The following is a 23,589-nucleotide window of genomic DNA, read 5'->3' on the forward strand; positions in this document are numbered from 1 at the left end:
GCTATAGCATAGCATAGATTAGTGTTATCGGCAATCTATCTATAGAGCCTGCCTGGGAGCAGACTCTATACATGGATCACCCATCCGACAGGACGGAGGTTAGGAGGTTAGGAGCTTACTCCCGCCTGTCGTACATGCGATCGGGACCCCCGCAGCGTGGCTGCGGGGGTCCAGATCACTCAGTGACAGATGCTTGATCTGTCACTTAGCACCTTAAACGCCACGATCGCTGTAGATCGCGACGTTTAAGGGGTTAATGAGAGTCGGCTGCGGGATCACTGATGTGAGCAAGATCGCTCTCTCTGCAGCGCTCACGCTCACATCAGAAAGCCCCAGTCAGTACAGTAACGTATATATACATTCCTACTGCACTTGGTATGTGCAGTAGGAACGTATATATACAGATTGCTAATGGGAAGAGGTTAAATATTCCCAAAGGCTGGCTATATAATTTACAAAGTGTCAAGCCCTATATTGAAGTGTTTTTATGCTTAAGAGTTGAAATATAGCAGTGAGATGATAACACAAGTAATAAAAAGAATACTGGGTCAACATCAAATACAAAGATCAGAGCTTTATACCAGAAGAGAAACCACAGTGCTGGAGTAGTACGCCAAGTCCTCAATAATCTCAGAACGTCGATTAGCACCGATGCGCAGGGATCGGCTATGCACCTCCTCAGGCAGCACAGTGAGGATCTCAAGGAGAAAGGGTAGTGAGGCGGCGTCATTACTATACCTGTAGATAACATAAGCCTAGTGAGAAACAAGCCATCATAATACAACACAGACAGGCTCATAAAGGGCAGGCTGGGAGTACTTACGTTTCTACAAGTGTTTGCACACAGCCTTTCCAAGAAGCCATCTGCAGGGCAAGATCTGCTATTGCTAAAGCCAGCTAAAAGACAAAAATCATTTGACTTCTTATCACTAGAATCTGCACACTTCCAAAGTACTTTTCAGAATAATAATGTGTATATTATATAGCCTACATGGCCAAAACCACATGGACAGCCAAACATAGCGTGCATGTGTATGCTTGCTGTACCACTTTTTCTTAACCATTTGTATTAACATGGCGTTGGTTCCTGAATGCTGTGATAACAGTCCCTGGAGTTGAAAGGAGGTCAGAAAATTATTTTCTATAATAAGGCTCATTGACAGAGTTTGGAAAGACCTTCCTGATCCCAGAGTAGATAAAATAATGCTAATAAAATTAATACTTCTCCCAAAACTGTTGCACTTTTTTTGCATCCCCAATAAGGTTTAAGAAGAGAATGTTTAAAAAAAAAAAACTTCTGGAGGAGAGGGAGGATCCAGATGAAGACAAAGGACATATTGTTAATTGTGACAAAATATCCCACGCTATTATATGCCCTTAACCTTTGGACCACACGTGGTTCCATGGTAGCGGTCAAAAAGTGACCTGTCACTGCACTGTTTTAAATATCCAAAAGTAATGAGAAAGATTTATTCAAATTGCAAATAAAAAGCTGCGCAGTAACCCATGGTTTTACATTTGCATCTCATTGGTTGCCAAATAAAGAAATTTTTTTTCAAATATTGTATTGCTGGCCCAAAAGTTATACAAATAACCAATATACACTTATTACAGGAAATACTTATAAAGTGCTTTTTTCCCTGCACTTACTACTGCACGACCCGACTCCCAGAGCTGTTCGGGCTGTGGTGGCTGGAGAGGATGATGGCAGGGGGATGCTCAGTGTCCCTCCAGTGCCCTGTGTCCCTCAGTGTCCCCCTGCCATCATCCTCTCCAGTAGCCACAACCCACACAGCTCTGGGAGTCGGAGCGTGACATCACCATGTTATCCAGGAAGTGAAGCCTTGATGCAGTAGTAAGCGCAGGAATAAAAGCACTTTATAAGCATTTCCCGTAATAAGTGTATATTGGTGACTTGTATAACTTTTGGGGGGCAATAAAATACTTTAAAAAATTTTCACCAAACTTCTCCTTTAAACATTTCTGCTTCACAACCACACAATGGCTGAGCAGCTTTGGCAGAAAGTAAATGGAGCAACTTTGTTGGAACAATGCCATTCTGTGTCATCTCTATGGAACTTTTTAGGTGCTAGATTTTATGCACTTGTTAGCAATGGGAGTGGCTGAAACAGCAGAACCTGCTAACTAAAAGGGTGTCCACATACTATTAGTCATACAATGTACATACAAGGAAGCATTCTTGGCTGTTCTCATTGAATGCACATTTGAGAGGTCAGATTCTTAATCACTTTGTGCCCATTCTCTCCTAGCAATCTGTATATGGAATGGCCTTTATTATCCACAGGAGCTAAACACCTATAAGAACTTTTCACAGCCGAGTGTTTTTTATCTAGTGTAGGCAATCCCCTGTAAATTAAAAAGTACATTAACACACACTGGACTTGCCCCAAACAGAATAAGTTGACTGATCTGTGAATCTTGCACGCAAAATTTACAAGAAAAATGAGTATGCTCGTTCTTCTTGTGGATGATTTTCCTCTGTAGCATGGACAAAAAAAACCAAACACTTGCTGTATGAAATTGGGGTATGCTAAAACTAATAACTCACCTCAAAAAAATGTCTGCTATAAGGGCTAATGATAGTTTCCAAAGGGGATAGCATGAAATTATTTCACTGACAGTAAGCTAGGCCAATAAAGCAGCACTTGCCTGATAGTTCTCAATCTTGGTTACTAGATTATATACGTAGTAGGTACTAGCCACAGTTTTTTTTACATTTTTAGACCAAAGTGCATGCAAGTGTACCTGAGTTACAATGACAGGTGACATGTCCTTTAAGTTCTGTATATGAGACAACAAGGAGTCCCGCAGGGAAGCATGGGAGTCTGCAGGCAATTCATAAAAAGAGGTCTGAATCTTCACTTTCATGGTTTGCGCTGCAAAGTAGCAAGACTCCACATCCTGGTGAATCTGCAGCAACTGGTCCGAGATCTCCCAAGCATACACCTATGAAAGAGATGGTAAAGAAAGTCAAGCAAAGTGTCCTGTTTGATTCATGCCTTACTGTTACAAACGATAGTAACGTAGTAAATAAGGTCGAAAAAACGACAAGATTCCATCAAGTTCAACCTACAGAAACCCTACTGTGTAGATCCAGAGGAAGGCAAAAACTCTTGAAACAGAAGCCAAATACCCCATATCACAAGGAGAAAAATTCCTTCCTGACTCCAATGGCAATATCTCCTTAGCTACAGCAACAACGGTTTGGTATATACAGAAAATGATACAGAACAATAAAGGTCTTCTAAAAATAAAGCCTTACCATTCTAAAGATCAGACTGTTACAGTAACAACTGAATCCTAGTATGGCAGGTAGCTGGACAAAACCAGCATCCCCAAAACTACTAAAACCAACTATCTAACTTACAACCACCGCTACTGCAATGCATGGGTTCCTATTGAGAACTGTGATGTCTTATAGACTTGATGGAGGGAACCTATGAAAGACTATGAAGTGCAAATCAGAAATTTTTTATAGATTTTTATATTCAAAGACAACATTCACAGAACAAAATGCTGAGGCTGTGTGGCTACAAATTCTTGTGACAGCATTTCCTGTTCTCATTCCTGTCAGGTGCAGCTTTAACATACAGACCTTGTGTGGATAGATGTGTCACTCACAACTACATGCTAACTACCCTGGTTTCTATCAGGTGCAGTGTTGTCACAAGATGTATGGGTTCAGGTCACCATAAGGGGGCGTGTTTTTTATTTGGTAATGCTGCCTCAGATGTGGACCTGTAAATTGTAGTTAACGCACTTTATTCATGTTTCTCTTCTCCTCAGTGTTGGAAATTCTTTCAAATTCTTGCTTACTAAGATATAATAAAAAGTAGATATCCTGTACACAGCCTTGGTGCATGGCCCCAAGTATAGTACCATTCAAAAGTAAGTACAACAGGAAACACAGCTCCTTTCTCCTGAACTGTGGGGGCTGTAGCTGTCCACTTACAAGACATTTAGGTTGTATATTAAAATACTGACAGCAATAGGCTGATATTCTGCTCTGGTGTCATATGTATAAACGTGCATTCATACATACAGGATCTGCTGCAGATCTGATTCTAAAGATATCAAGGTAACTAAATATACACAGCTTTAAAGGGGTTATCCACGGTGCTATAAAAACATGGCCACTTTCTTCCAGAGACAGTCCCACTCTTGTCTCCAGCTGCTCAGTTCCATTGAAGTGAATGGAGCTTAATTGCAAACCGCACCTGAACTGAAGACAAGAGTCGTGTTGTCTCTGAAAGAAAGTGGCCATATTTTTGTAGCACTGGATAACCCCTTTAAATCTGAAGTAAATTGTGTAAATGTACCCAAATATGCTGTAAACAAGCGCTGCTCTGCTAGATGATCGTGCGGCGAGGACTGTACAATCACTAGACTGTAGTCCTTTGCCTTAATCAGCCTATTACATGTGGAAATGTGCGGGCAACGGCAGATTATCTTTTGACAGGTTTAAAGTGATCGATTGGACAAGACACTTGCTTATTCGTCAGATAATCGCTCGCCATATCACACTGTGTGATATCTGCCTGATTTGGCAGATAATCATCACGTGTTAGAGGGCCTTAAGAGGTATCTACCACTATGTCACCACTGAAGGATACTTTGTGAAAATGCCAACATGTAGGCTCGATTTCCTGAAGTGAGCAAGGTATGGGAACTCCCAGAAGTGCCATGGGCTCCACCGTAATGCACTTGAAACAATGGAGACTATGGCACTTCCGAGAGACCCCGTACCTCGCTCCCGCAGGGGACACAGTCTACCTGTTGCAATTTTCACAAACTATCCTGATGTGCCAACATAGTAGTAGGTATCTTATGGGACTCTGGAAGTTAGCCGATATCACCAGGGAAAAAAATAAGTGGCCATACATTTTATCTCAGTAGCTACTGTATGGCAAAAAAATAAATAACTGGCTGCCCAAATAGCCAGGTCCTCCAAGACAGTCAGAAAACGGCTAAATAAGGAACAGCTTATAAACCACAATGGCCTTGTGGTATTATTTATCTGTGTGGTCACTGAGACTGGGCGGGCTGAGTTTCTGGAGATATCTTCCCATGCCCGCATAGAGGGTATGTCCAGGGCTGTATTAACAGCTGCTGCTGCCCTAGGCACTAAACCTGAAGACGCCCCATCTACACGCACCTATTGGCGATACCAGACCTGACCAATACCACCATACCCCCTACCCCCCTGGAAAAGACACCAGATTTACTGGCAAGTCTGAACGGGAGGAGGGAAACTAAAAAAAAAATTAAAACAAAAAAAAATATTTTTTCTGTCCCCTTGCTCCCTGGTGCTGCCCTAGGCACCGGACCATGGGTGCCTAGTGTTAAATACAGCCCTGGGTATGTCCCAGGGAAAAATATGCACCATGTTCCTGTGACACTCCCGTTCCTCTGAAAGTTTGTTTACTAGCTTCAATAACCCATCAGCTCGCTACTTTGTTACTTCCCCAATTATACAGATTATCATCAGTAGTGGGGCAGTGCTATACAAAGAAGCATAGAAGGATTGAATCCTGTTCCCATTTACCTGTATTAGGACAGGGGTAAGTATCTATGAAGTACAGACAGGGATGACAGCACCCTGTGAACTGGGTGGTGCACGTGGGAGGAAAACTTATAGCAAATATAAATCCTGGCACTCACAGCTTCTGGTGAACTGAAAAGTTACAGATGTTACAGGATGTGTTTGAGCTATTGCAGTTGATAAAAGCAATAGCTGAAACATGTCCTGTAACATCTGTAATATTGTGACAAGTCATCCTACAATAAACTTTCAAGTTCATCAGAAGCGATGAGTGCTGGGATTTACCTTTACCATCTAAAAAGTGACCATTTAACCCTCAACTTGGCCAGACACTATGAATAATTTATTGGTGGTGACATATAAAGAAAAAAAGGCATACTTACCTAACCACCACTCCCCCATGGCCCTTAGTCCTTGCAGCCACATCAGAATGAACCAGGTGGACAAGTGATGTGTGATGTCACCAGCTGTGCCCACTTGTGTCATCCATATCACAATTTGGCATGTGTGCTGGGAAAGGTCCCTACTGATCTGACATGCTAGAAGAGTGTCAAATCAATATACAGTGGGGTGGTATACATCAATGGATTCACATCTCTGTAAGGCACGGCATCACAGACGCCAATGGTCAATGCAGATAACATATACTGTATATGGCACTATGGGTGACGTGACACCGAGAAGCCCCTGCCATATCACCAACAGAGGCCCTTAGGGTCCTATTACACCAGCAGATTATCTGACAGATTTTTTTGAGCCAAAGCCAGGAATAGACTATAAAAAGAGAACAGGTAACAAAGGAAAGACTGAGATTTCTTCTCTTTTCAAATCCATTACTGGCTTTGGCCTAACAAAATCTGTTGGTGTAATAGGGCCCTTAGACTATGCCAATGACTATTCACAGGCATCAGCCCCATATAGGCCTCATCAACTACTACTTTCCTCTTCTTACAGCTGGAGGAAGTTCCAGTCCCGGTGACATCTGTTGCCATGACTACTGCTAGGATTGAAATGTCAGCTTTTAGACACTTGTAAAATCTTATGGGGAAAAGAGGGTGGCTGGATATAGCGACTCATATGCCATGTAACTGTACAAGTGACAGCAGCATAAGAGTAAGGTCCTGACAGTACTGCATCTGCTCTCCTGGGCCTGGTGACAACTCTTCTGGTCCTGCCACCAGTCATGGGGGAGCATGGGTTACCCAAGGGACCCACAAGCTTACCAGCCTAGATCCTGAGCAATAGCCATGGAGGCCCCTCAGAGGCTATGGCACTGCCTGGCACAGCTGTAATGATGGCTATGGGAATAAGGAGAAGAGGGCAGGGCCCTGTGCCAGTACATAAAGCTAGAGCGGAGGATGCAGCCCCCTGCAGGGCACACCCGGCTGTCTGCATGGCATCCAGCTCCCCCTGATGCCCTCTGTGCCAGGCGGGGCTCCTGTGCCATTCCCCGCAATGGCCGGTGCCCGGGCAGCCGAGGCCTCCCAGCCATCCTATGCTCCGGCACCGTCTTCTCTCCGCCAGCAGGTCCGGGAGAGGAGCCCCAGAGCTCCCCGCCGCCGTGTCCCCAAGGACTGGCACATGCGGCCTCTCACCGATCTCTGGAGCTCTCCTAGCCATAGCGATGCCCTCTCCTTTCCGCTCGGGTCCGGGTCGTGGTAGAGCGCCTGCACGGCCTGGTAAACGGTCTGCAGGCCCGGCTTCTCCATAGCTCAGCGTGGCCGCTCTGTTTCGTAGTGTCTTACAGCCGCCGCTCCCCAGGACTCATCCTCCTTCTCGGCCGGAACTGTGATTGTGCACCAGCAACGTGTCCGACCAGCAACTCCTCCTCAGCGAGGCGACGTTCCGCCTCCACTCCCGGAGATGGCGGGGAGCGATAGCCGTAGAGCGGTGTAAGCAGCAGCACCAGCGGGGGATCCTCGCCCGTCACACGCAGCCTCCCCACCTCTCCAGCACCTCAGGAAGGCGGCTGCTTCCCGGGCAGGACGTACGTCACCAGCCACTTCCTGTCAGTCCGCCGGACATCTCAGCCCCCCAGCTGGACGGAACTAAGAAAGCGGAAGCGAGTGTTGCCATTGTGTATGGGAGACGATCCCGAGTCACTCCGCACAGGTCGTGTATGTGGGTGTACGAGGGACTCCTCCTGTACTTACTATGGGCTATCCCAGCTAGTGAGGAGATATCACTGGGCATGATCGGGGGGAGTCAGGCCCGGGGCCACCAGAAGGGGCTGTAGCGCTTCGTCACTGTCACTGTTTACATTGCGGCTGCCCCTAGCCACCCTGTGCAGAGGTTGCAGTTCCAAACATGGCCAGGTGGCTGAGAGCGGCGCTGTGCCGGGAACACTCAGAAAGGGACAGCGCTCTACAGCAGCCCTGCATCTCTTCCTTCTCCCAGAGGTCCGACCCCCACAGATCATAGGGTGATGTCATATCCTAGCCTATGCCTTGTCTTTAGGAGATAGGGGAGACCCCTCAAAGGCCAGTTGTACAGTAATACGGATGCATTTCTCATGAATTTGATCATCTCTATTAGTGGAGGAACACTTTAACCCCCTCCCCTCCATAGATAGTGTTGAGCTGATCTGTCAGAATGTTTCAGTTTGGCAGCTGGAAGGCTGGGCATTTGATTACCAGTGGCTGCAGAAATTGGATGCCGCCCTAGGGCTGCCAGGAAACATGGATACAACCTATGGTCATGGCCATGTTTTCCTGGCAGCCCTAGGGTGACATACAATGTCTTCAGCACCCGGTAATCAAATGCCCAGCCTTCCAGCTGCCAAACGGAAACATTTTGACAGATCAGCTCAACACTATCCACAGGGCGGCATCCAACCTCTGCAGCCACAGGTAATCAAATGCAGAAAGTTCAGGTAGAATTTGTTTGGGGTTTGCTCATCTCTAGTGACCACACTAGAGGGATTGTACATAGAGAGGTTTAAAAAAAAAAAAAAAAAAAAAAAACGACCCCTCTGCATTTGATTACTGTTGGGTGAAGAAGTTGGATGCAGGCCTATGGAGTCCTAGAAAACATGGATACAACCTGTGGGGCTGCATCCAACTTTGTCAGCCACCCGTAATCAAATGCAGCATGTCCAGATTGAACTCCAGCATGCTGAAGTGTTGATGTTTCTTTTAAAACACTATACAGTGGTACCTTGGTTTAAGAGTAACTTGGATTAAGATCCGTTTGAAAGAAGAGCTCACAGTTTTCCAAATTGTGACTTGGTTTAAGAGCATCGCTTTGGTTTAAGAGCTCCCTGTATTGGGTAGAAGGGCGAATGGGAGAGGGGCATGGCCTGAATAGCTGGGTTTACAGCACTGTACTCTGACCCAGGAAGTCTCCCTCACCTTCCAAACCATAGCAGATACACTTCAGGCTGGGGCTCACATCAGGGGACAGGACTGTGGAGGCAATATCTCCATAGCTGTAACCCCTCTTTTCCCGGACAGAGAGTGCTGCATGTATGTGCCCACATCTGCCCTGCTCATTCCTTCATGCTCCCTGCAGTCTCTGTCAGTCCTTATGTTTCACATACTCTCTGTTCTTGCTATAATGTGCCTGGACTTACACTCAGCTATACACACTGCTGCTATAATGTGTCTGCACTCACACTCAGCTATACACACTGCTGCTATAATCTGCCTGCACTCACACTCAGCTATACACACTGCTGCTATGATGTGCCTGCACTTACACTCAGCTATACGCACTGCTGCTTTAATGAGCCTGAACTTACACTCAGCTATACACACCGATGTATAGAAAAGTTTCTGTCACTGCTTCCTGCACAGCTCTGTGATTCTCACTTTCTGATTGGTCCATGCTGAACACACCCATTCCCCATAGCTGTCATGTGACCACACAGACCTCTGACAGTAGCCCTGCTTCTCTATTCTAGCCTGTCGTACTACACTAATGCATTATGGGGATCTGCAGCTCCATCCTGTATCTACAAACTGCTGCTGTGTTATCAGGTTTATGCCCTTACTATACATTATACTCCACATGCTGGTTGCTGTACTGTACAGTAACTTATAACATATTCTGCTGTTTCTGAATGTTTGTTTTATTAGTTTTACATGTTTTTCAGAATAAAAAAAATGTTTTTTTTTTAGGTGTGGAACAAATTTTCTGCATTTCAGTAATTTCTAATGGGAAAATTTGCTTTGGTTTAAGAGTGGATTTGGATTACAAGCACAGTCCCGGAACGAATTATGCTCGTAATCCAAGGCACCACTGTATAACTATATACAAAATACTGGTTGGTCTATTGTATAAGATTGTTGGGAACTGTAACTGCTTCACCCTGCTTTTTGTCCTGCTGCTTGGGACCTACACATCTGACTACACAGTGCTCCTGGCTGTGTAAGCTCTCACATCTCTTCCTCTTCCATGACCGCGTCTACATACAGAGATTTATTTGACAGATTTTTGAAGCCAAAGCCAGGAAGAGACTTTAACACAGAGAACAGGTCATAAAGGAAAGACTAAGATTTCTCCTCTTTTCAAATCCATTCCTGGGTTTGGCTTCAATACTCCCAACTCCTCAGGGGAGGGCACTTCACACCGGCTGTACTGTCTTACAGGGGAATCACATACTATTCAGCATTAGGGTCTTCCTGTACAGAGAAGAGAGCAGTGCTAATGCATGAGATCTAGTTAAAGCAGGGGAATCCAGTGGAGACGGACCTCACATCCAGCATTTATTACTGGGGGAATCTCGAATGGGACCAGTTAAACCATGAGCAGGCTGCAAACTGTATATCCGGATAAGAGAAGGAATGAAAATTGAGTGCAACTTTTCTTATTCAAGGTAACGACAAGCCCTATTCACACGCCTATAGAGCATCGGACCTAAAGACTTCAGTGGCCCTGTTCACGCGTCCGTGCCACACACAAAAAAGCACAGGTTGTAGTGCGGACCCACATTTGTACATGTATCACATGTATCGCTCTCTTCAATGTTGTGCTCTGTGAAGCCCTCTGTGATGTACATCATAAGTGCAGTCCACGATCATAAGCTGTATCCATGTTTTCCAGGACTCCCTAGGTCTGCATCCAACTTCTTCAACCACCAATAATCAAATGCACAGTGGGCTCGAAAACCCCAGCAGGCTCCAGATTCGCTCATTAGCACGCTCCGGTTCGGTTTCTCTTCCATATTTTTACACTTCTTTAGTTCCCCTAAGAGGGCTTTAGAAGGCCCCTGACATACATGACACCCAATCGACACTGTAGTTTTGTACAATATCTGTCAGATAACTACCTAGATGCTGTGGTGACTATTGACTGTGGCATCTAGGAGGTTAAAATAGTAGTGTGATCTCTGATTGGACCATTGACAGCAGGTGTCAGCTGTGAAAAAACCTGTACATGTGCATCATACATTGAGAAGGGGCTACTGCCCCTTGACTCTCATTCACCTCTATTATCGCTGAACTGCTGTGCCCAGCACAACCACTACACAATGAACATAGCTGTCTGCTTCCAGTTCTTCCATTCACTGCATGTATGGGGGCTCTGCCTAACAGCTGTTTGCTTAGGTGTCGGGAAAAGCTATCGGCACAGATGCAGAGCACAAGGAAACAGTAACCTTTTAGCATCAATATGTTTATAAATGTATGGTTGTGGATTTTGCTGCAGATTTTGACTACCCTGTTAAATAAATACGCTTGTGCAGATTTCTTACGCAGGATGTCAATGTGATGCTTAAAGGAGAAGTTTTAAAGTACAGTATTGTATTGCCCCCCAAACGTTATACAAATCCCCAATATACACTTATTACAGGAGAAACTTATAAAGTGTGTATTTTCCCTGCACTTCCTACTGCATCAAGGCTTCACTTCCTGGATAAAATGGTGATGTCACGACCCGACTCCCAGAGCTGTGCGGGCTGTGGCTGCAGGAGAGGATGGTGGCAGGGGGACACTGAGGGACACAGGGCACTGGAGGGACACTGAGCATCCCTCTGCCATTATCCTCTCCAGCAGCCACAACCCGCACAGCTCTGGGAGTCGGGTCGTGACATCACCATGTTATCCAGGAAGTAAAGCCTTGATGCAGTAGTAAGTGCAGGGAAAAAAAGCACTTTATAAGCATTTCCCATAATAAGTGTATATTGGGGATTTGTATAACTTTTGGGGACAATACAATACTTTAATGAAAATTTTCACCGGACTTCTTGAAAAACTCATCGTACTGCTGCTACTGTAAACGCTGCACGTTTTGTGCACAGAATATCCACAGCAAATACAGTGAATGTGGCTGTATCCCTGTTTTTCAGGACTCCTTAGGGCTGCATCAACCTCTGGGCAGTCAAATGCCGAGCATTCGGGTTCAGAGAACACTACCGAATCAGAACTCTTGAGGCATGGTTGCTGCTTGAGGATATCTAAATGAGGCCAATCACCTTCAATAGCTGCCATCAGTTATCTCTCCTGTCCTATCCCCATAGACAGGAATGTTCAGCACGGCTGTGTTATTTATGGAGAGGGGAGGGTAAGCTGCAGACAGACTTATTGACTTTTTGTCTGCTGAGACATGACTCTCGTCATCCATGAATTTGAAATTAGGCCGGTGTTGTTCACTGTTGACTGTATTGATGATATTCAAGCAGTATGAGCTTGTTACTGTACCATTCACAAAGTGTAGGGCATTCCTGTATTCACTAGACGCACCTGCCCAAACTGCACCACCAAAGCCAACAGTGACTGATGCATAGCGCTCTCCTTGATGTCTCCAATGTCATTGGTGGCCATCGTTTCTGCTCAGCGTTAATCAACTTTGATTATTGAGCAGCGCTGATGTCCACAGGTCCTTTGTCCAGCATAGTAGGAGAGCATCCAAGGAATAAAATAACACAGTTCACCATTTTTTGGTGCACATTGCACCTATAAAGAAGTGGGCACATATAGAAAATGTGGTGCATCTGTGTGTGCTGTGCACCAGTTCTCCAGTTCTTCAGTATGAGCTTATAGAAAAATTAGGTTTACATGATGCAGAAACAAGCTTGAGTTTTGTATGCCCCAGACAGTGCCATATTTCCAGGTCACCTGCCTTCTCAGTATTATTAGGTATCACAGGTTCTGTATATGCAGGTTGTTCATATATGTTACAAAGTGGCACAAAAGTAAAGATTTAGGGGGAAATTTATCAAACATGGTGTAAAGTGAAACTGGCTCAGTAGCCCCTAGCAACCAATCAGATTCCACTTTTCATTCCTCACAGACTATTTGGAAAATGAAAGGTGGAATCTGATTGGTTGCTAGGGGCAACTGAGACAGTTTCACTTTACACCATTTTTTTTTTTATAAATCTCTCCCTTAGTTTTCATAAAACACAGTTCACACTTTTTTTTTTTAAATTTATTCCCCCAATGGGTCCACTGCTGTTACGCTACCAAATATCATGAGGAACCTTCAGGTGTTGAAATACTACAGTTCCCATTGTGCCTAGTCATAGCCAAAGCTTTTACTGTGAAGGCGTGATGGGAACTGTAGTTTTGTAAAGGTCCTTTGGTCCTTTTTAGTGGCATAAGTAGAAAGGGACGGGCCCCATAACAAACTTTTGATTGGGCCCCCCTTCTTATCCATTCCCTCTGTGGATAATCGCCATTTGTTAGCCCTTTGCCCAGTAGATAGCATATGTGTGTTCCCTGACACACATAGATAGTGTCCCCTATGGTAGGCATCTCCCCTAGTATCCTACCTCCCCCAGTACATAGTTTCCCCCATGGTAGGCATCTCCCTGGTATCCCCCCTGTAGATAGTGTCCCCCATGGTAGGCATCTCCCTGGTATGCCCCCTGTAGTGTTACCCTAAATAGGCATCTCCCCTAGTATCCTACCTCCCCCAGTACATAGTGTCCCCTATGGTAGGCATCTTCCCTTAGTATCCTACCTCCCCCAGTACATAGTGTCCCCTATGGTAGGCATCTCCCTGGTATGCCCCTTGTAGTGTCACCCTAAATAAGCATCTCCCCTAGTATCCTACCTCCCCCAGTACATAGTGTCCCCTATGGTAGGCATCTCCCCTAGTATCCTACCTCCCCCAGTACATAGTTTCCCCCATGGTAGGCATCTCCCTGGTATCCCCCCTGTAGATAGTGTCCCCCATGGTAGGCATCTCCCTGGTATGCCCCCTGTAGTGTTACCCTAAATAGGCATCTCCCCTAGTATCCTACCTCCCCCAGTACATAGTGTCCCCTATGGTAGGCATCTTCCCTTAGTATCCTACCTCCCCCAGTACATAGTGTCCCCTATGGTAGGCATCTCCCTGGTATGCCCCTTGTAGTGTCACCCTAAATAAGCATCTCCCCTAGTATCCTACCTCCCCCAGTACATAGTGTCCCCTATGGTAGGCATCTCCCCTAGTATCCTACCTCCCCCAGTACATAGTGTCCCCTATGGTAGGCATCTCCCCTAGTATCCTACCTCCCCCAGTACATAGTGTCCCCTATGGTAGGCATCTCCCCTAGTATCCTACCTCCCCCAGTACATAGTGTTCCCTATGGTAGGCATTTACCCTAGTATCCTACCTCCCCCAGTACATAGTGTTCCCTATGGTAGGCATTTACCCTAGTATCCTACCTCCCCCAGTACATAGTGTTCCCTATGGTAGGCATCTCCCCTAGTATCCTACCTCCCCCATGGTAGGCATCGCCCTTGGTAGTATGATGAGGGCCCAGTGTATTGCAGGGATGGCCCCCCTGAGGAGACGGGCCCCATAGCAGTCGCTATGGTTGCTGCAGTGGTAGTTACGTCCCTAGTCCTTTTACACACACAGATATCTGACAGATTTTGGAGACCAAAGCCAGGAATGGATATGAAAAGAAGAGACATTTGTCTTTCCTGTATGACCTGTTCTCTGTTTATAGTCTGTTTCTGGCTTTGGTTTAAAAGAATCTGCCAGATAATCTGTGGGATATCTGTGTGCATAAAAGGACCCTAACAGCTGGAGGGCCACAGGTTCCCTATCCCTGCTATATACATCATCCCTATTAGACAGGTTGCTGACATATACAGCAAACATACTGAGACCTCCAAGGATCCCTGAAAACAAGCATGAGGCGATACCTCCTGGAATAGAGGGCACACCCCGGCTACACGGAAGAGAGCGCAGATGTGCTGCCTAACTAACATAGAAATGAATTGAAAACGATAGTTTGGCGCATCGGTGACACGTGACCAGCGTGCTTGTTGCATCACATTACAGCTGCTGCGCCGCCAGCAGGGGGAGCTGCTACTGTATGTTCTGCAACTCTATGATCACTGATAGAAACACGTGACTGTCCGGGCTGACGTAGATATTACAGTACGCTGGGGATTCAGCTGGTGAGTAGACGAAGCACTTTCCGGTGTCCATTCCTGGAGTGAGCGGGCACGCTGCTTCCTATAGTACACCACTATATAGCGAAGCCTAGGCTCTAGCTATCCTGCAGCTGCCCGCTTCTAACGCTACTCCTGTTTCCATAGCGGGATGGACGCCGCCCCCACGTGTTTCTGCTCTGAAGCTGAGTTCTGCTCAGACTGTGGCTCAGTGCTGCCCCCTCCCGGCATTCAGGACACAGTTACCTGCAGGTCGTGCGGTCATCACACCCAGGTGACAGGTGAGCAGAGCAGCCAATCCCAGGGCAGCTAATCCCAGGGCAGCTCTCAGTACCACACACTGATACACAGGGGATGGGCTGCACTACTGTTAGCACTCCGGTGGTTTATGTGTCTTTCATGTGTTGCAGAATTCCTGGGGAAGTACGTGCAGCGCTCGGTGCTCTTCAATAAGCTGGACACCTTAGCGCTGCTAAACGAGGCAGATGAAGCTGGAGCTCTAAAGGGCCCCCTGGTAAGACATGGCTGCTGTAAGGTATTACATAGTGGAGGCAGGGACACAGGTCTGTGTGAAAGTGTCCTGCTCAGAAGCACATGCAGCATTATTGTGTACAGGTATTCCTAAGAGAAAATTCTTCATGCAGAGGTGATCAGATTGGCCGTATAATATAAAAAATCAAAGCACTCCGTCCTGATTACCCGACATTGCCGTTCTCAGGGTATATGCACACTGAGCAATTCTCGAGGAATTGAAGCAGAAAGTTCTCAGGCAGAATTTAAGCCCCCATTGACTTCTATAGGATTCCTCTAGCAGATCTACAGCAGGAAATTCTGCAGTGTGAACAACAGCAGAAAACCCATTGAACACAATGGGACTTTGCTCTGTACATATTTTACGGGAGGAATTTCAAGCTGAAATTCCTCTTTAATTCCTCACCTAATTCCTCGACTTTTCCTCAGTGTGCACATACCCTAACAGTGCCCATGCCCAGTGCTCAGGCTTTCCTTGTGTTGGGACTGGCAGGATCAGGACTGCATCGGCAGCAGGTAAGTAGCTTTTTTATGTTATACTGTGGACACTTGATCATGGGAGAGGGTGGGTGAAAACAATAACATCCACTTACCTTCCTGGCTCCAGCACCAAAGCCTGCAGTCCTCCGCTTCCTGGTGGTAAGAAGGGGCCTTGGACATGACAAGGCAGTACTGCTCAGCCATTCTGCAGCAGAGGTGCGACAGCGGTAATGCACATGGGCATTTTTCTGTGCCCCACCCTGCCCCCAGTTCTGTATATTTTCAAAAAGTCCTGTCTGCATAAAAATAGGACATGCACTTATACAGTCCATATTTGCAAACTAACTTCGGCCATAGAAGTCCTTGAAAAATGTGGATAGCATTCAGATGCTGTCTGTATATGTAGATTGTTTCCCTGGCAATCACTGGGTCTTCCAGGCTTGTGGCATCATTTCAAACATCCCATTATTATTTAGGCACATTTTCCAATTTTTCAAGAGAAAATGCAGACTACGGATGTGCCTTTTTTCCAGTCTGCAAAGCACTTACAGTTGTGTGAAGGAAGCTTTGAACTGCATTTTGTGCTTTACAGGTTTCCATTTTGTGTTTTTTTTTTTAGCAGTTTTCATTCTCTGTTACAGATTTTTAACAATCTAATTCTTCTGTGCTTTAGATTGATAGGCGCTGCAGCCGCTGTGGCTACGAGAAGATGGCCTATTACACAAGGCAGATGCGCTCAGCAGATGAGGGACAGACTGTTTTTTATACGTGTGTGCAGTGTCGGTGCGTACTCTTTGTGTTCTTTGTACAGTACTCACTGTATAGACATTTTTCTGTTCATTTTAACAGGAGCTAAGCTGCAGCAACCAGTCATGTCCACTATGCAGGGAACAAAGCCAACTGCTTCCATTGTTCACAGCACCGACTTGGCAGCCCTGCAGAACAGCAGAGCAGTCACAGTGCTAAGGGTTGGCAGTCATCTCAACTATTGATAGCCAACCCTACACGTACGAAAATTTGCGGACATTACAGACCGGGAAAAAATGTAATGGATTTGTTCCCTGCCCGGCACGATATGTCAGTATCATGCCAGTAACGAGGAGACTCTTTAAATTGCAGAGGCTCTGTAGTGACAGAGCTGCGGTGATTCAAAGTGTTTCCCTGTTTGATAGTGACACATCAAGGCGGGCGGGGAACGAATCCATGACATTCCTTCCCAGTCCGCAAATTTGCGGACTTGTGAATGCTGCCTTCGGATAAATCATCAGTCAGTTTAGCCTGGAAAACCCTTTTAGGCTGTGTTCATACATTTGCATTTTTGATGTGTAATTGCTGCAATTCTTATATTTCCAGGGCTAAAACAGCTGCTCTTGGCCTCTTATGAGGAGTTTACACCAATTTCTGTTTTACACAGTTTGATAAATCTGTACCATTGTGTGAACATAGCCTGGTCAATTAGATCAGTGCTGTATTTCTCTGGGCTGCTACAGCCTAGATCTATAGATTGCCAAGTTGGTATCAGTATCAGTGCGATGCTGGGGCCTGGCCCGGTAAGAGAAAGGGATCCCCCACAAGATACCAGGGATGGGGGACCCGGCGCTGGAACCGGGAAGGTGAGTAGACGTCTTTTCCCTCGGCCACCTCCTCCCCGATCCCAGCAAAAAAGTGGTTATCCAGTGCTACAAAAACATGGCCACTTTCTTCCAGAGACAGTCCCACTCTTGTCTCCAGCTTGGGCAGGGTTTTGCTGCTCAGTTCCATTGAAGTGAATAGAGCTTAATTGCAAATTGCACCTTAACTGGAGACCTTTTCTCTGAATCTAGCTCCACCCACTTCCCATAGGCACGTGATGTCTGTCTTCCTACAAGTGTCCTTTGAGCAACATGGTGGCTCAGTGTCTCACAAGTACAATATTATCAAATAAACTCGTTTTTTTAAATCTTGTATCTGTTGTAGGTCTACAATCCCCAGCACACATGTACATGTTAGGAGTTGTAGTCCTGGGTTACATATACACTACAGTAGCCATCCTACAGGTGGGCGGCGTCTCAATGAGCCAGGATTCTGCTGCACGTTTACCTGAGCAAGAAATAGATATTATAGTGACTGACATGAGGTGAAGCAGCATCTCTCCTCTCCATATTACACACAGCAGCAGCCTCTCTCCTCTCCCTATTACACACAGCAGCCTCTCTCCTCTCCCTATTACACACAGCAGCCTCTCTCCTCTCCATATTACACACAGCAGCAGCCTCTCTCCTCTCCATATTACACACAGCAGCAGCCTCTCTCCTCTCCCTATTACAGCAGCAGCCTCTCTCCTCTCCATATTACACACAGCAGCAGCCTCTCTCCTCTCCCTATTACACACAGCAGCAGCCTCTCTCCTCTCCATATTACACACAGCAGCAGCCTCTCTCCTCTCCCTATTACACACAGCAGCAGCCTCTCTCCTCTCCCTATTACACACAGCAGCAGCCTCTCTCCTCTCCATATTACACACAGCAGCAGCCTCTCTCCTCTCCCTATTACACACAGCAGCAGCCTCTCTCCTCTCCATATTACACACAGCAGCAGCCTCTCTCCTCTCCCTATTACACACAGCAGCAGCCTCTCTCCTCTCCATATTACACACAGCAGCCTCTCTCCTCTCCCTATTACACACAGCAGCAGCCTCTCTCCTCTCCATATTACACACAGCAGCAGCCTCTCTCCTCTCCATATTACACACAGCAGCAGCCTCTCTCCTCTCCATATCACACACAGCAACAGCCTCTCTCCTCTCCCTATTACACACAGCAGCAGCCTCTCTCCTCTCCATATTACACACAGCAGCAGCCTCTCTCCTCTCCATATTACACACAGCAGCAGCCTCTCTCCTCTCCATATTACACACAGCAGCAGCCTCTCTCCTCTCCCTACTACACACAGCAGCCTCTCTCCTCTCCATATCACACACAGCAGCAGCCTCTCTCCTCTCCCTATTACACAGCAGCCTCTCTCCTCTCCATATTACACACAGAAGCAGCCTCTCTCCTCTCCCTATTACACACAGCAGCAGCCTCTCTCCTCACCATATTACACACAGCAGCAGCCTCTCTCCTCTCCATATTACACACAGAAGCAGCCTCTCTCCTCTCCCTATTACACACAGCAGCAGCAGCCTCTCTCCTCTCTATATTACACACAGCAGCAGCTCTGCCCTAACACTGTACTTCTTTACAGTACAATAGTAACAATATAGGGGAAGATTTAGGCTAGGTTCACACTGCGTTTTCAGCATCCATTTTTTGAAAAAAACGGATGCATTTGTGTGCATCCATTTTTGATCCGTTTTTCCATTGACTTCCATTATAAAAAAAAAAAAAACAGATCCAAACGGATGCGTTTTTTTTTTTACGCACAATAAAGTACTGTTGACACTACTTTTTTGACTGTTAAATGGATGCTGAAAATGCAGTGTGAACCTACCCTTAGCAAAGCCTGTGCAGAGGAACAGATGGGCAGTTTTTAAAAAGGCCGCTAAAAATAAAACCTAGAATCTGACTGGTTGCTGCGGGCAACTGTTCCTCTGCACAAGTTTTGATAAATCTCTTTCCGCCATAGTTCTTTTATTTATATAGCTCCAACCTAATCTGCAGTGCTGTAGAGATTGTATACACTCATATTGGTCACTGTCGCCAATGGGGCTCACAATGTTCTGGAGAGTGTGATAAAATCCATGCAGACATTAGGGCACATACATGTAGCTGCTGTTCCAAGTACCCAACACTACAAAGCAACATGGCTAACCTGCCAGCCACAACATAGCTATCAGCTAATGGTTTCCTCCATGCCACGCTGCGCTTACTGCTGCAGATACTACTGGGCTCAGATGTTAGCTCCTCCTACAGGGGTGGGCTAAATCAGTGTGGATGCATAACCCCACCCACCTGATGACTCCCTGTTCCCTCACTGGCAGGAACAGGAAACGGAAAGGGAACGTGACATCACAGGAAGTAAAGAAAACACAGGCAGAGTGGTCATGTGACTAAGCCTGAGAACACAATAAGCACTCTAAATAAACAAATAGGTGTATGTAGAATATACACCTACAGTCGGTGCAGTGCTGGTTTATTGAAAAATTCCGGACAACGCCTTTAACTGCATTGCAAAAGTGCAGCAAATTGTGGTAAGAATTGCAGAGTGTGAACTTAAAGTGACTGTACCACCAGGCTGAAGCACTGGAGGCGGGACGACCCACCCTTAGTGGGAGGAAACCCCAGTCCCTCTATGATAGGGTTCAATTGATTCTAATGGAGTCACGTCATGGAGGGGCTGTAGTTTCTTCCCACTAAGGGTGGGTCGGCCCGCCTCCAGTGCTTTAGCCTGGGCCAGGTGGTACAATCACTTTAAAAGGGTTGGCCACTTTATAGTATAAAAATTGTTCAGTGTAGTATTAGTTATATATTAGTTATAGTATTAGTAACTGTGCTCACAGCTCTTTTTGACAGCAGCTCCCTGTGTTACCCCATAGAGTTAGTCAGACTCCCCCCCCCCCCCCCCCCCCCCTTAGGCTGTGCTGCCCTGTATAAAATGGCTGACATACCATCAGGTACACCATAAATTATTTTTTATTTTATTTTTTTTTTTTGAAACGTTGCCCGGATCCCGAGCTTTTGTCGTGCACTGGCCAGGCTCTGTGCACTGGAGCCCCCAGTGTGATGATATCCCCTTCCCTCTGTTACGCGGCTCTCGTTAGAATCAATGAAGGCGCGTCACAGAAGGTCACATTCGGCGTGCGTGCATAGAGTCGAGCCAGTACATGGCAAAAGAAAGACTCCAAGCACGGGAACCTGATGGTGCATTCACTTTAAAAGCATCTTCAGAAGCATCAAAAAGCCATTGTCTTCTTCCTAGTGCCCTGTGTAGATATTTCACACTGAGAATGAAATTCACTAGAAAATTACATATCCTCAGTGGGAGTGATTAAAATTCAGAAATAAACAAGAAGTGTATTTATTTGCATAGTGGGATAGCGTGTATGTGTTTGTAACAGTAAAAGTTGCCTAGTTATGAACAAGGTGTGTGGCACGCTGAAACGCGTCATCTACAGTTACATTTCCTGTATTTGTGATGGTTTCGCAATAAAAGAATTTGTGGTTGCTATCTCCTGTTTGGGTGCTGGATCATTTTTTGGAGTTGGTTTGTGACCCTTGTTCCGTGTTTTCTGTGCTCCGCTTGTGGAGACAAAGCTGGTGAACTGAGTACTACAAACTGTAGTAAATGTACTGTCATGTATTTAGTAAATATTTTCTACCTTCCACCCCCTCCCGATTCTGGCTCATGACAAAGATGACTGTGAAGCCTGAAAGTGACGTAGTGGAACATGTGAAAGGCGCATGTGCAAAAAAAACTATTGCATGCTGTGCAATCTCTGCTGAGAGCCTGAACGGTGACAGGGTAAACATTAGAAGGATGTATTCATTTTTATACTCTCGTTCATTTGGCTAATAGCACATCAACACCTATATGAATAATACTGTACCCAGATTCATATTAGTTATCTAATCACTTTTTCCCCCTCTTTTACAGTTTTCAGGAGAAAGAAGATTCTTGATGATGCAATTTCAATATTAAAGTCAAATTCTATTTCAGTTGTTTTGTAATAATAAAGCATTATATTTCATTTACACTTTTTCTATTATTGGCTTTATACAGTACATCAGTGTTTAGCTGTAGAGAAAGTGTGTGTGTGTGTGTGTGTGTCTCTTGGTTACCATTTGCAGTGTAAACCACCCCACCACGATAAGGTGGTCCCATGCCAGGATGGACCTACACTGTACTAGCCTCTCCATGGCATATAATAAGCCTATGCTTTGGGCATGCAGGATCCATTCTATAATGGCAAAAGTAATTGTGCTGCATACTATAGATCTACTGTGCAGCTCCCTGAAGCTACCAGCGGTAGCTTTACATTAGGGAAGTCGGTAGAGGGGTAGCAACTAATCATGTGTGTGGGGATGATTGACAGGCAGAGAGACCGCTAATGGGTCTCACTTCCTGTCAGTCATCCCCGCAGAGCGGAGGGTCCCCCATCCAGATGACGTGTTGCCGCCTCTCTGCTGGCCTTGCGCACCCAAATAACACTCCTTTTTCACCTCCATATAAAGCTACTGCTGCAGATGCAGCTGGTATGCTCGGGGAACTGGATAGTAGATCTATACTGTGCAGCTGGGAATCATATCTGCACAAGCGTGCTTATTGGTTCTCTTTAGGGTGCGTTTACACAGAGATTTATCTGACAGATTTTGGAAGCCAAAGCCAGAAATGGATTTGAACAAAGGATAAATCTCAGTCCTTCCTTTGACTTGTTCTCTGTTTATAGTTTTTTCCTGGTTTTGGCTTCAAAGATCTGACAGATAAATCTCTCTGTGTAAACGCACAAATAAGGCTGTGAATTTATCAATCACAGCAAACTAATGAAAGAAAACTTGTTCATTGTCTGATTGCAGCCATTAAAATCATTCCTAGGCCCTTAGGTTTTTTTTGCAATAAACAGAGAGAATTATTACCATCTCTTGCATTGTGCCAGTTGTGAAACATATCATTTGGGGATGTGTCAGATAGTCCAAAATCTTCATGATAATTGATAGCATGTTGGTAAGGAGTGAATGCTGACAAGATCTTTAAAGGGAACACAATCAGAAAATGGCTTATTGTTTAGAACACGCTTTATGTTAAATAAATTTAAAAAAAAAATCTGTCATCATCCTAATGAAAGAAAATCCAGTGAATCATGGAGTTTTCACTCAGGCCCCTGGGCCTCATAATAAGATGACACTCATTGTTCTGTAGAGTTAACTTGTGAGCAATCATGTAAATATCAAAGACTGGATAGTAACACTTTTATTACAGAGCTAAGAGCAGATGAAAAAAAAAATATGGTAGGTCACAATAAAGCTTCTTTATCCAAGTATATGATAATCAGCCATAACATTAGGGAAATCTTTTTTTAATCAATTTTTTTTATTAAAGATTTTCTTTGGAAAACCAAGGTTTCCCCACTTTTCATCATACACCAAAAAATACAAAAAGTACGGTGAGAACTTTGGCGTGAAATGGTAACATATACACATAATCATTACCAAACAGAGTATGTATTATAATTGTTCACATCCATCCGTCATGGAATATCCTGTTCGCAGAAGTGCAAATGTCCCAGGTCTCTAAGGGTACTATTACACGGAACGATAATCGGCCGAATTGGCCCGATTCGGCCGATTATCGCTCCGTGTAATAAATGCAACGATCAGCCGATGACAACGATCATCGGCTGATCGTTGATATAGGTTAGACCCTATTTTCGTCGGGCGTCGACCGCGCACCGCTGCATGTAATAGCGGTGTGTGGCCGGCGACTAACGATATACATTACCCATCCACATTCCAGGGCTGCTCCTGCCATCCGCTTCTCCCGGGGTCCCGTTACAGGTATTATCGGGCCCTGCTCGGCCCGTGTAATACCACCCTAAGTATAACTTGTAAGTATACCACAAAGAGCTACAACCAGTAGCTTCAAAACAAAAAAGAAAAAATACACAACAAAAAAGGGAAAAAGGTCCTTGGGCCACAGGGAAAGACATTGAGTAATCTCGGTCATCAAAAAGATTTGTCTCCAACCTCAACCATTTGTCGGGGGAGATTAG

At 45.5% G+C, this 23,589-nt stretch overlaps 2 protein-coding genes across 4 annotated transcripts in view; one reads left to right on the plus strand and one right to left on the minus strand.

Annotated features, from left to right (window-relative positions):
- Positions 1 to 7,569, minus strand: part of TNPO3 (transportin 3) — a 33,622-nt gene extending 26,053 nt beyond the window's left edge. For both annotated transcript variants that reach the window (XM_069979452.1, XM_069979446.1), the window contains exons 1-4: positions 7,159 to 7,569; positions 2,767 to 2,967; positions 824 to 897; positions 582 to 738 (exon numbers count right to left, since the gene is read on the minus strand). In XM_069979452.1, coding sequence (XP_069835553.1) covers positions 582 to 738; positions 824 to 897; positions 2,767 to 2,967; positions 7,159 to 7,272 — 546 coding nt within the window. In that variant the 5' untranslated portion in view covers positions 7,273 to 7,569. The remainder of the gene's footprint in view (positions 1 to 581; positions 739 to 823; positions 898 to 2,766; positions 2,968 to 7,158) is intronic.
- On the plus strand, positions 7,430 to 21,574 carry POLR1H (RNA polymerase I subunit H). Of its 2 annotated transcripts, none has more exons than XM_069979471.1 (5): positions 7,430 to 7,675; positions 15,039 to 15,172; positions 15,302 to 15,405; positions 16,576 to 16,685; positions 21,477 to 21,574. In XM_069979471.1, exons 2-5 carry the CDS (start codon positions 15,043 to 15,045, stop codon positions 21,499 to 21,501), a joined length of 369 nt encoding a protein of 122 aa, XP_069835572.1. In that variant the 5' UTR covers positions 7,430 to 7,675; positions 15,039 to 15,042; the 3' UTR covers positions 21,502 to 21,574. The 2 variants fall into 2 exon arrangements, with proteins under 2 accessions (XP_069835572.1, XP_069835563.1); XM_069979462.1 differs by lacking the exon at positions 7,430 to 7,675 and adding an exon at positions 14,824 to 14,897.
- The last annotated feature ends 2,015 nt before the right edge of the window (positions 21,575 to 23,589 follow it).

The sequence above is a fragment of the Dendropsophus ebraccatus genome, chromosome 1 (assembly GCF_027789765.1).
Source record: "Dendropsophus ebraccatus isolate aDenEbr1 chromosome 1, aDenEbr1.pat, whole genome shotgun sequence".
Taxonomy (NCBI): domain Eukaryota; kingdom Metazoa; phylum Chordata; class Amphibia; order Anura; family Hylidae; genus Dendropsophus; species Dendropsophus ebraccatus.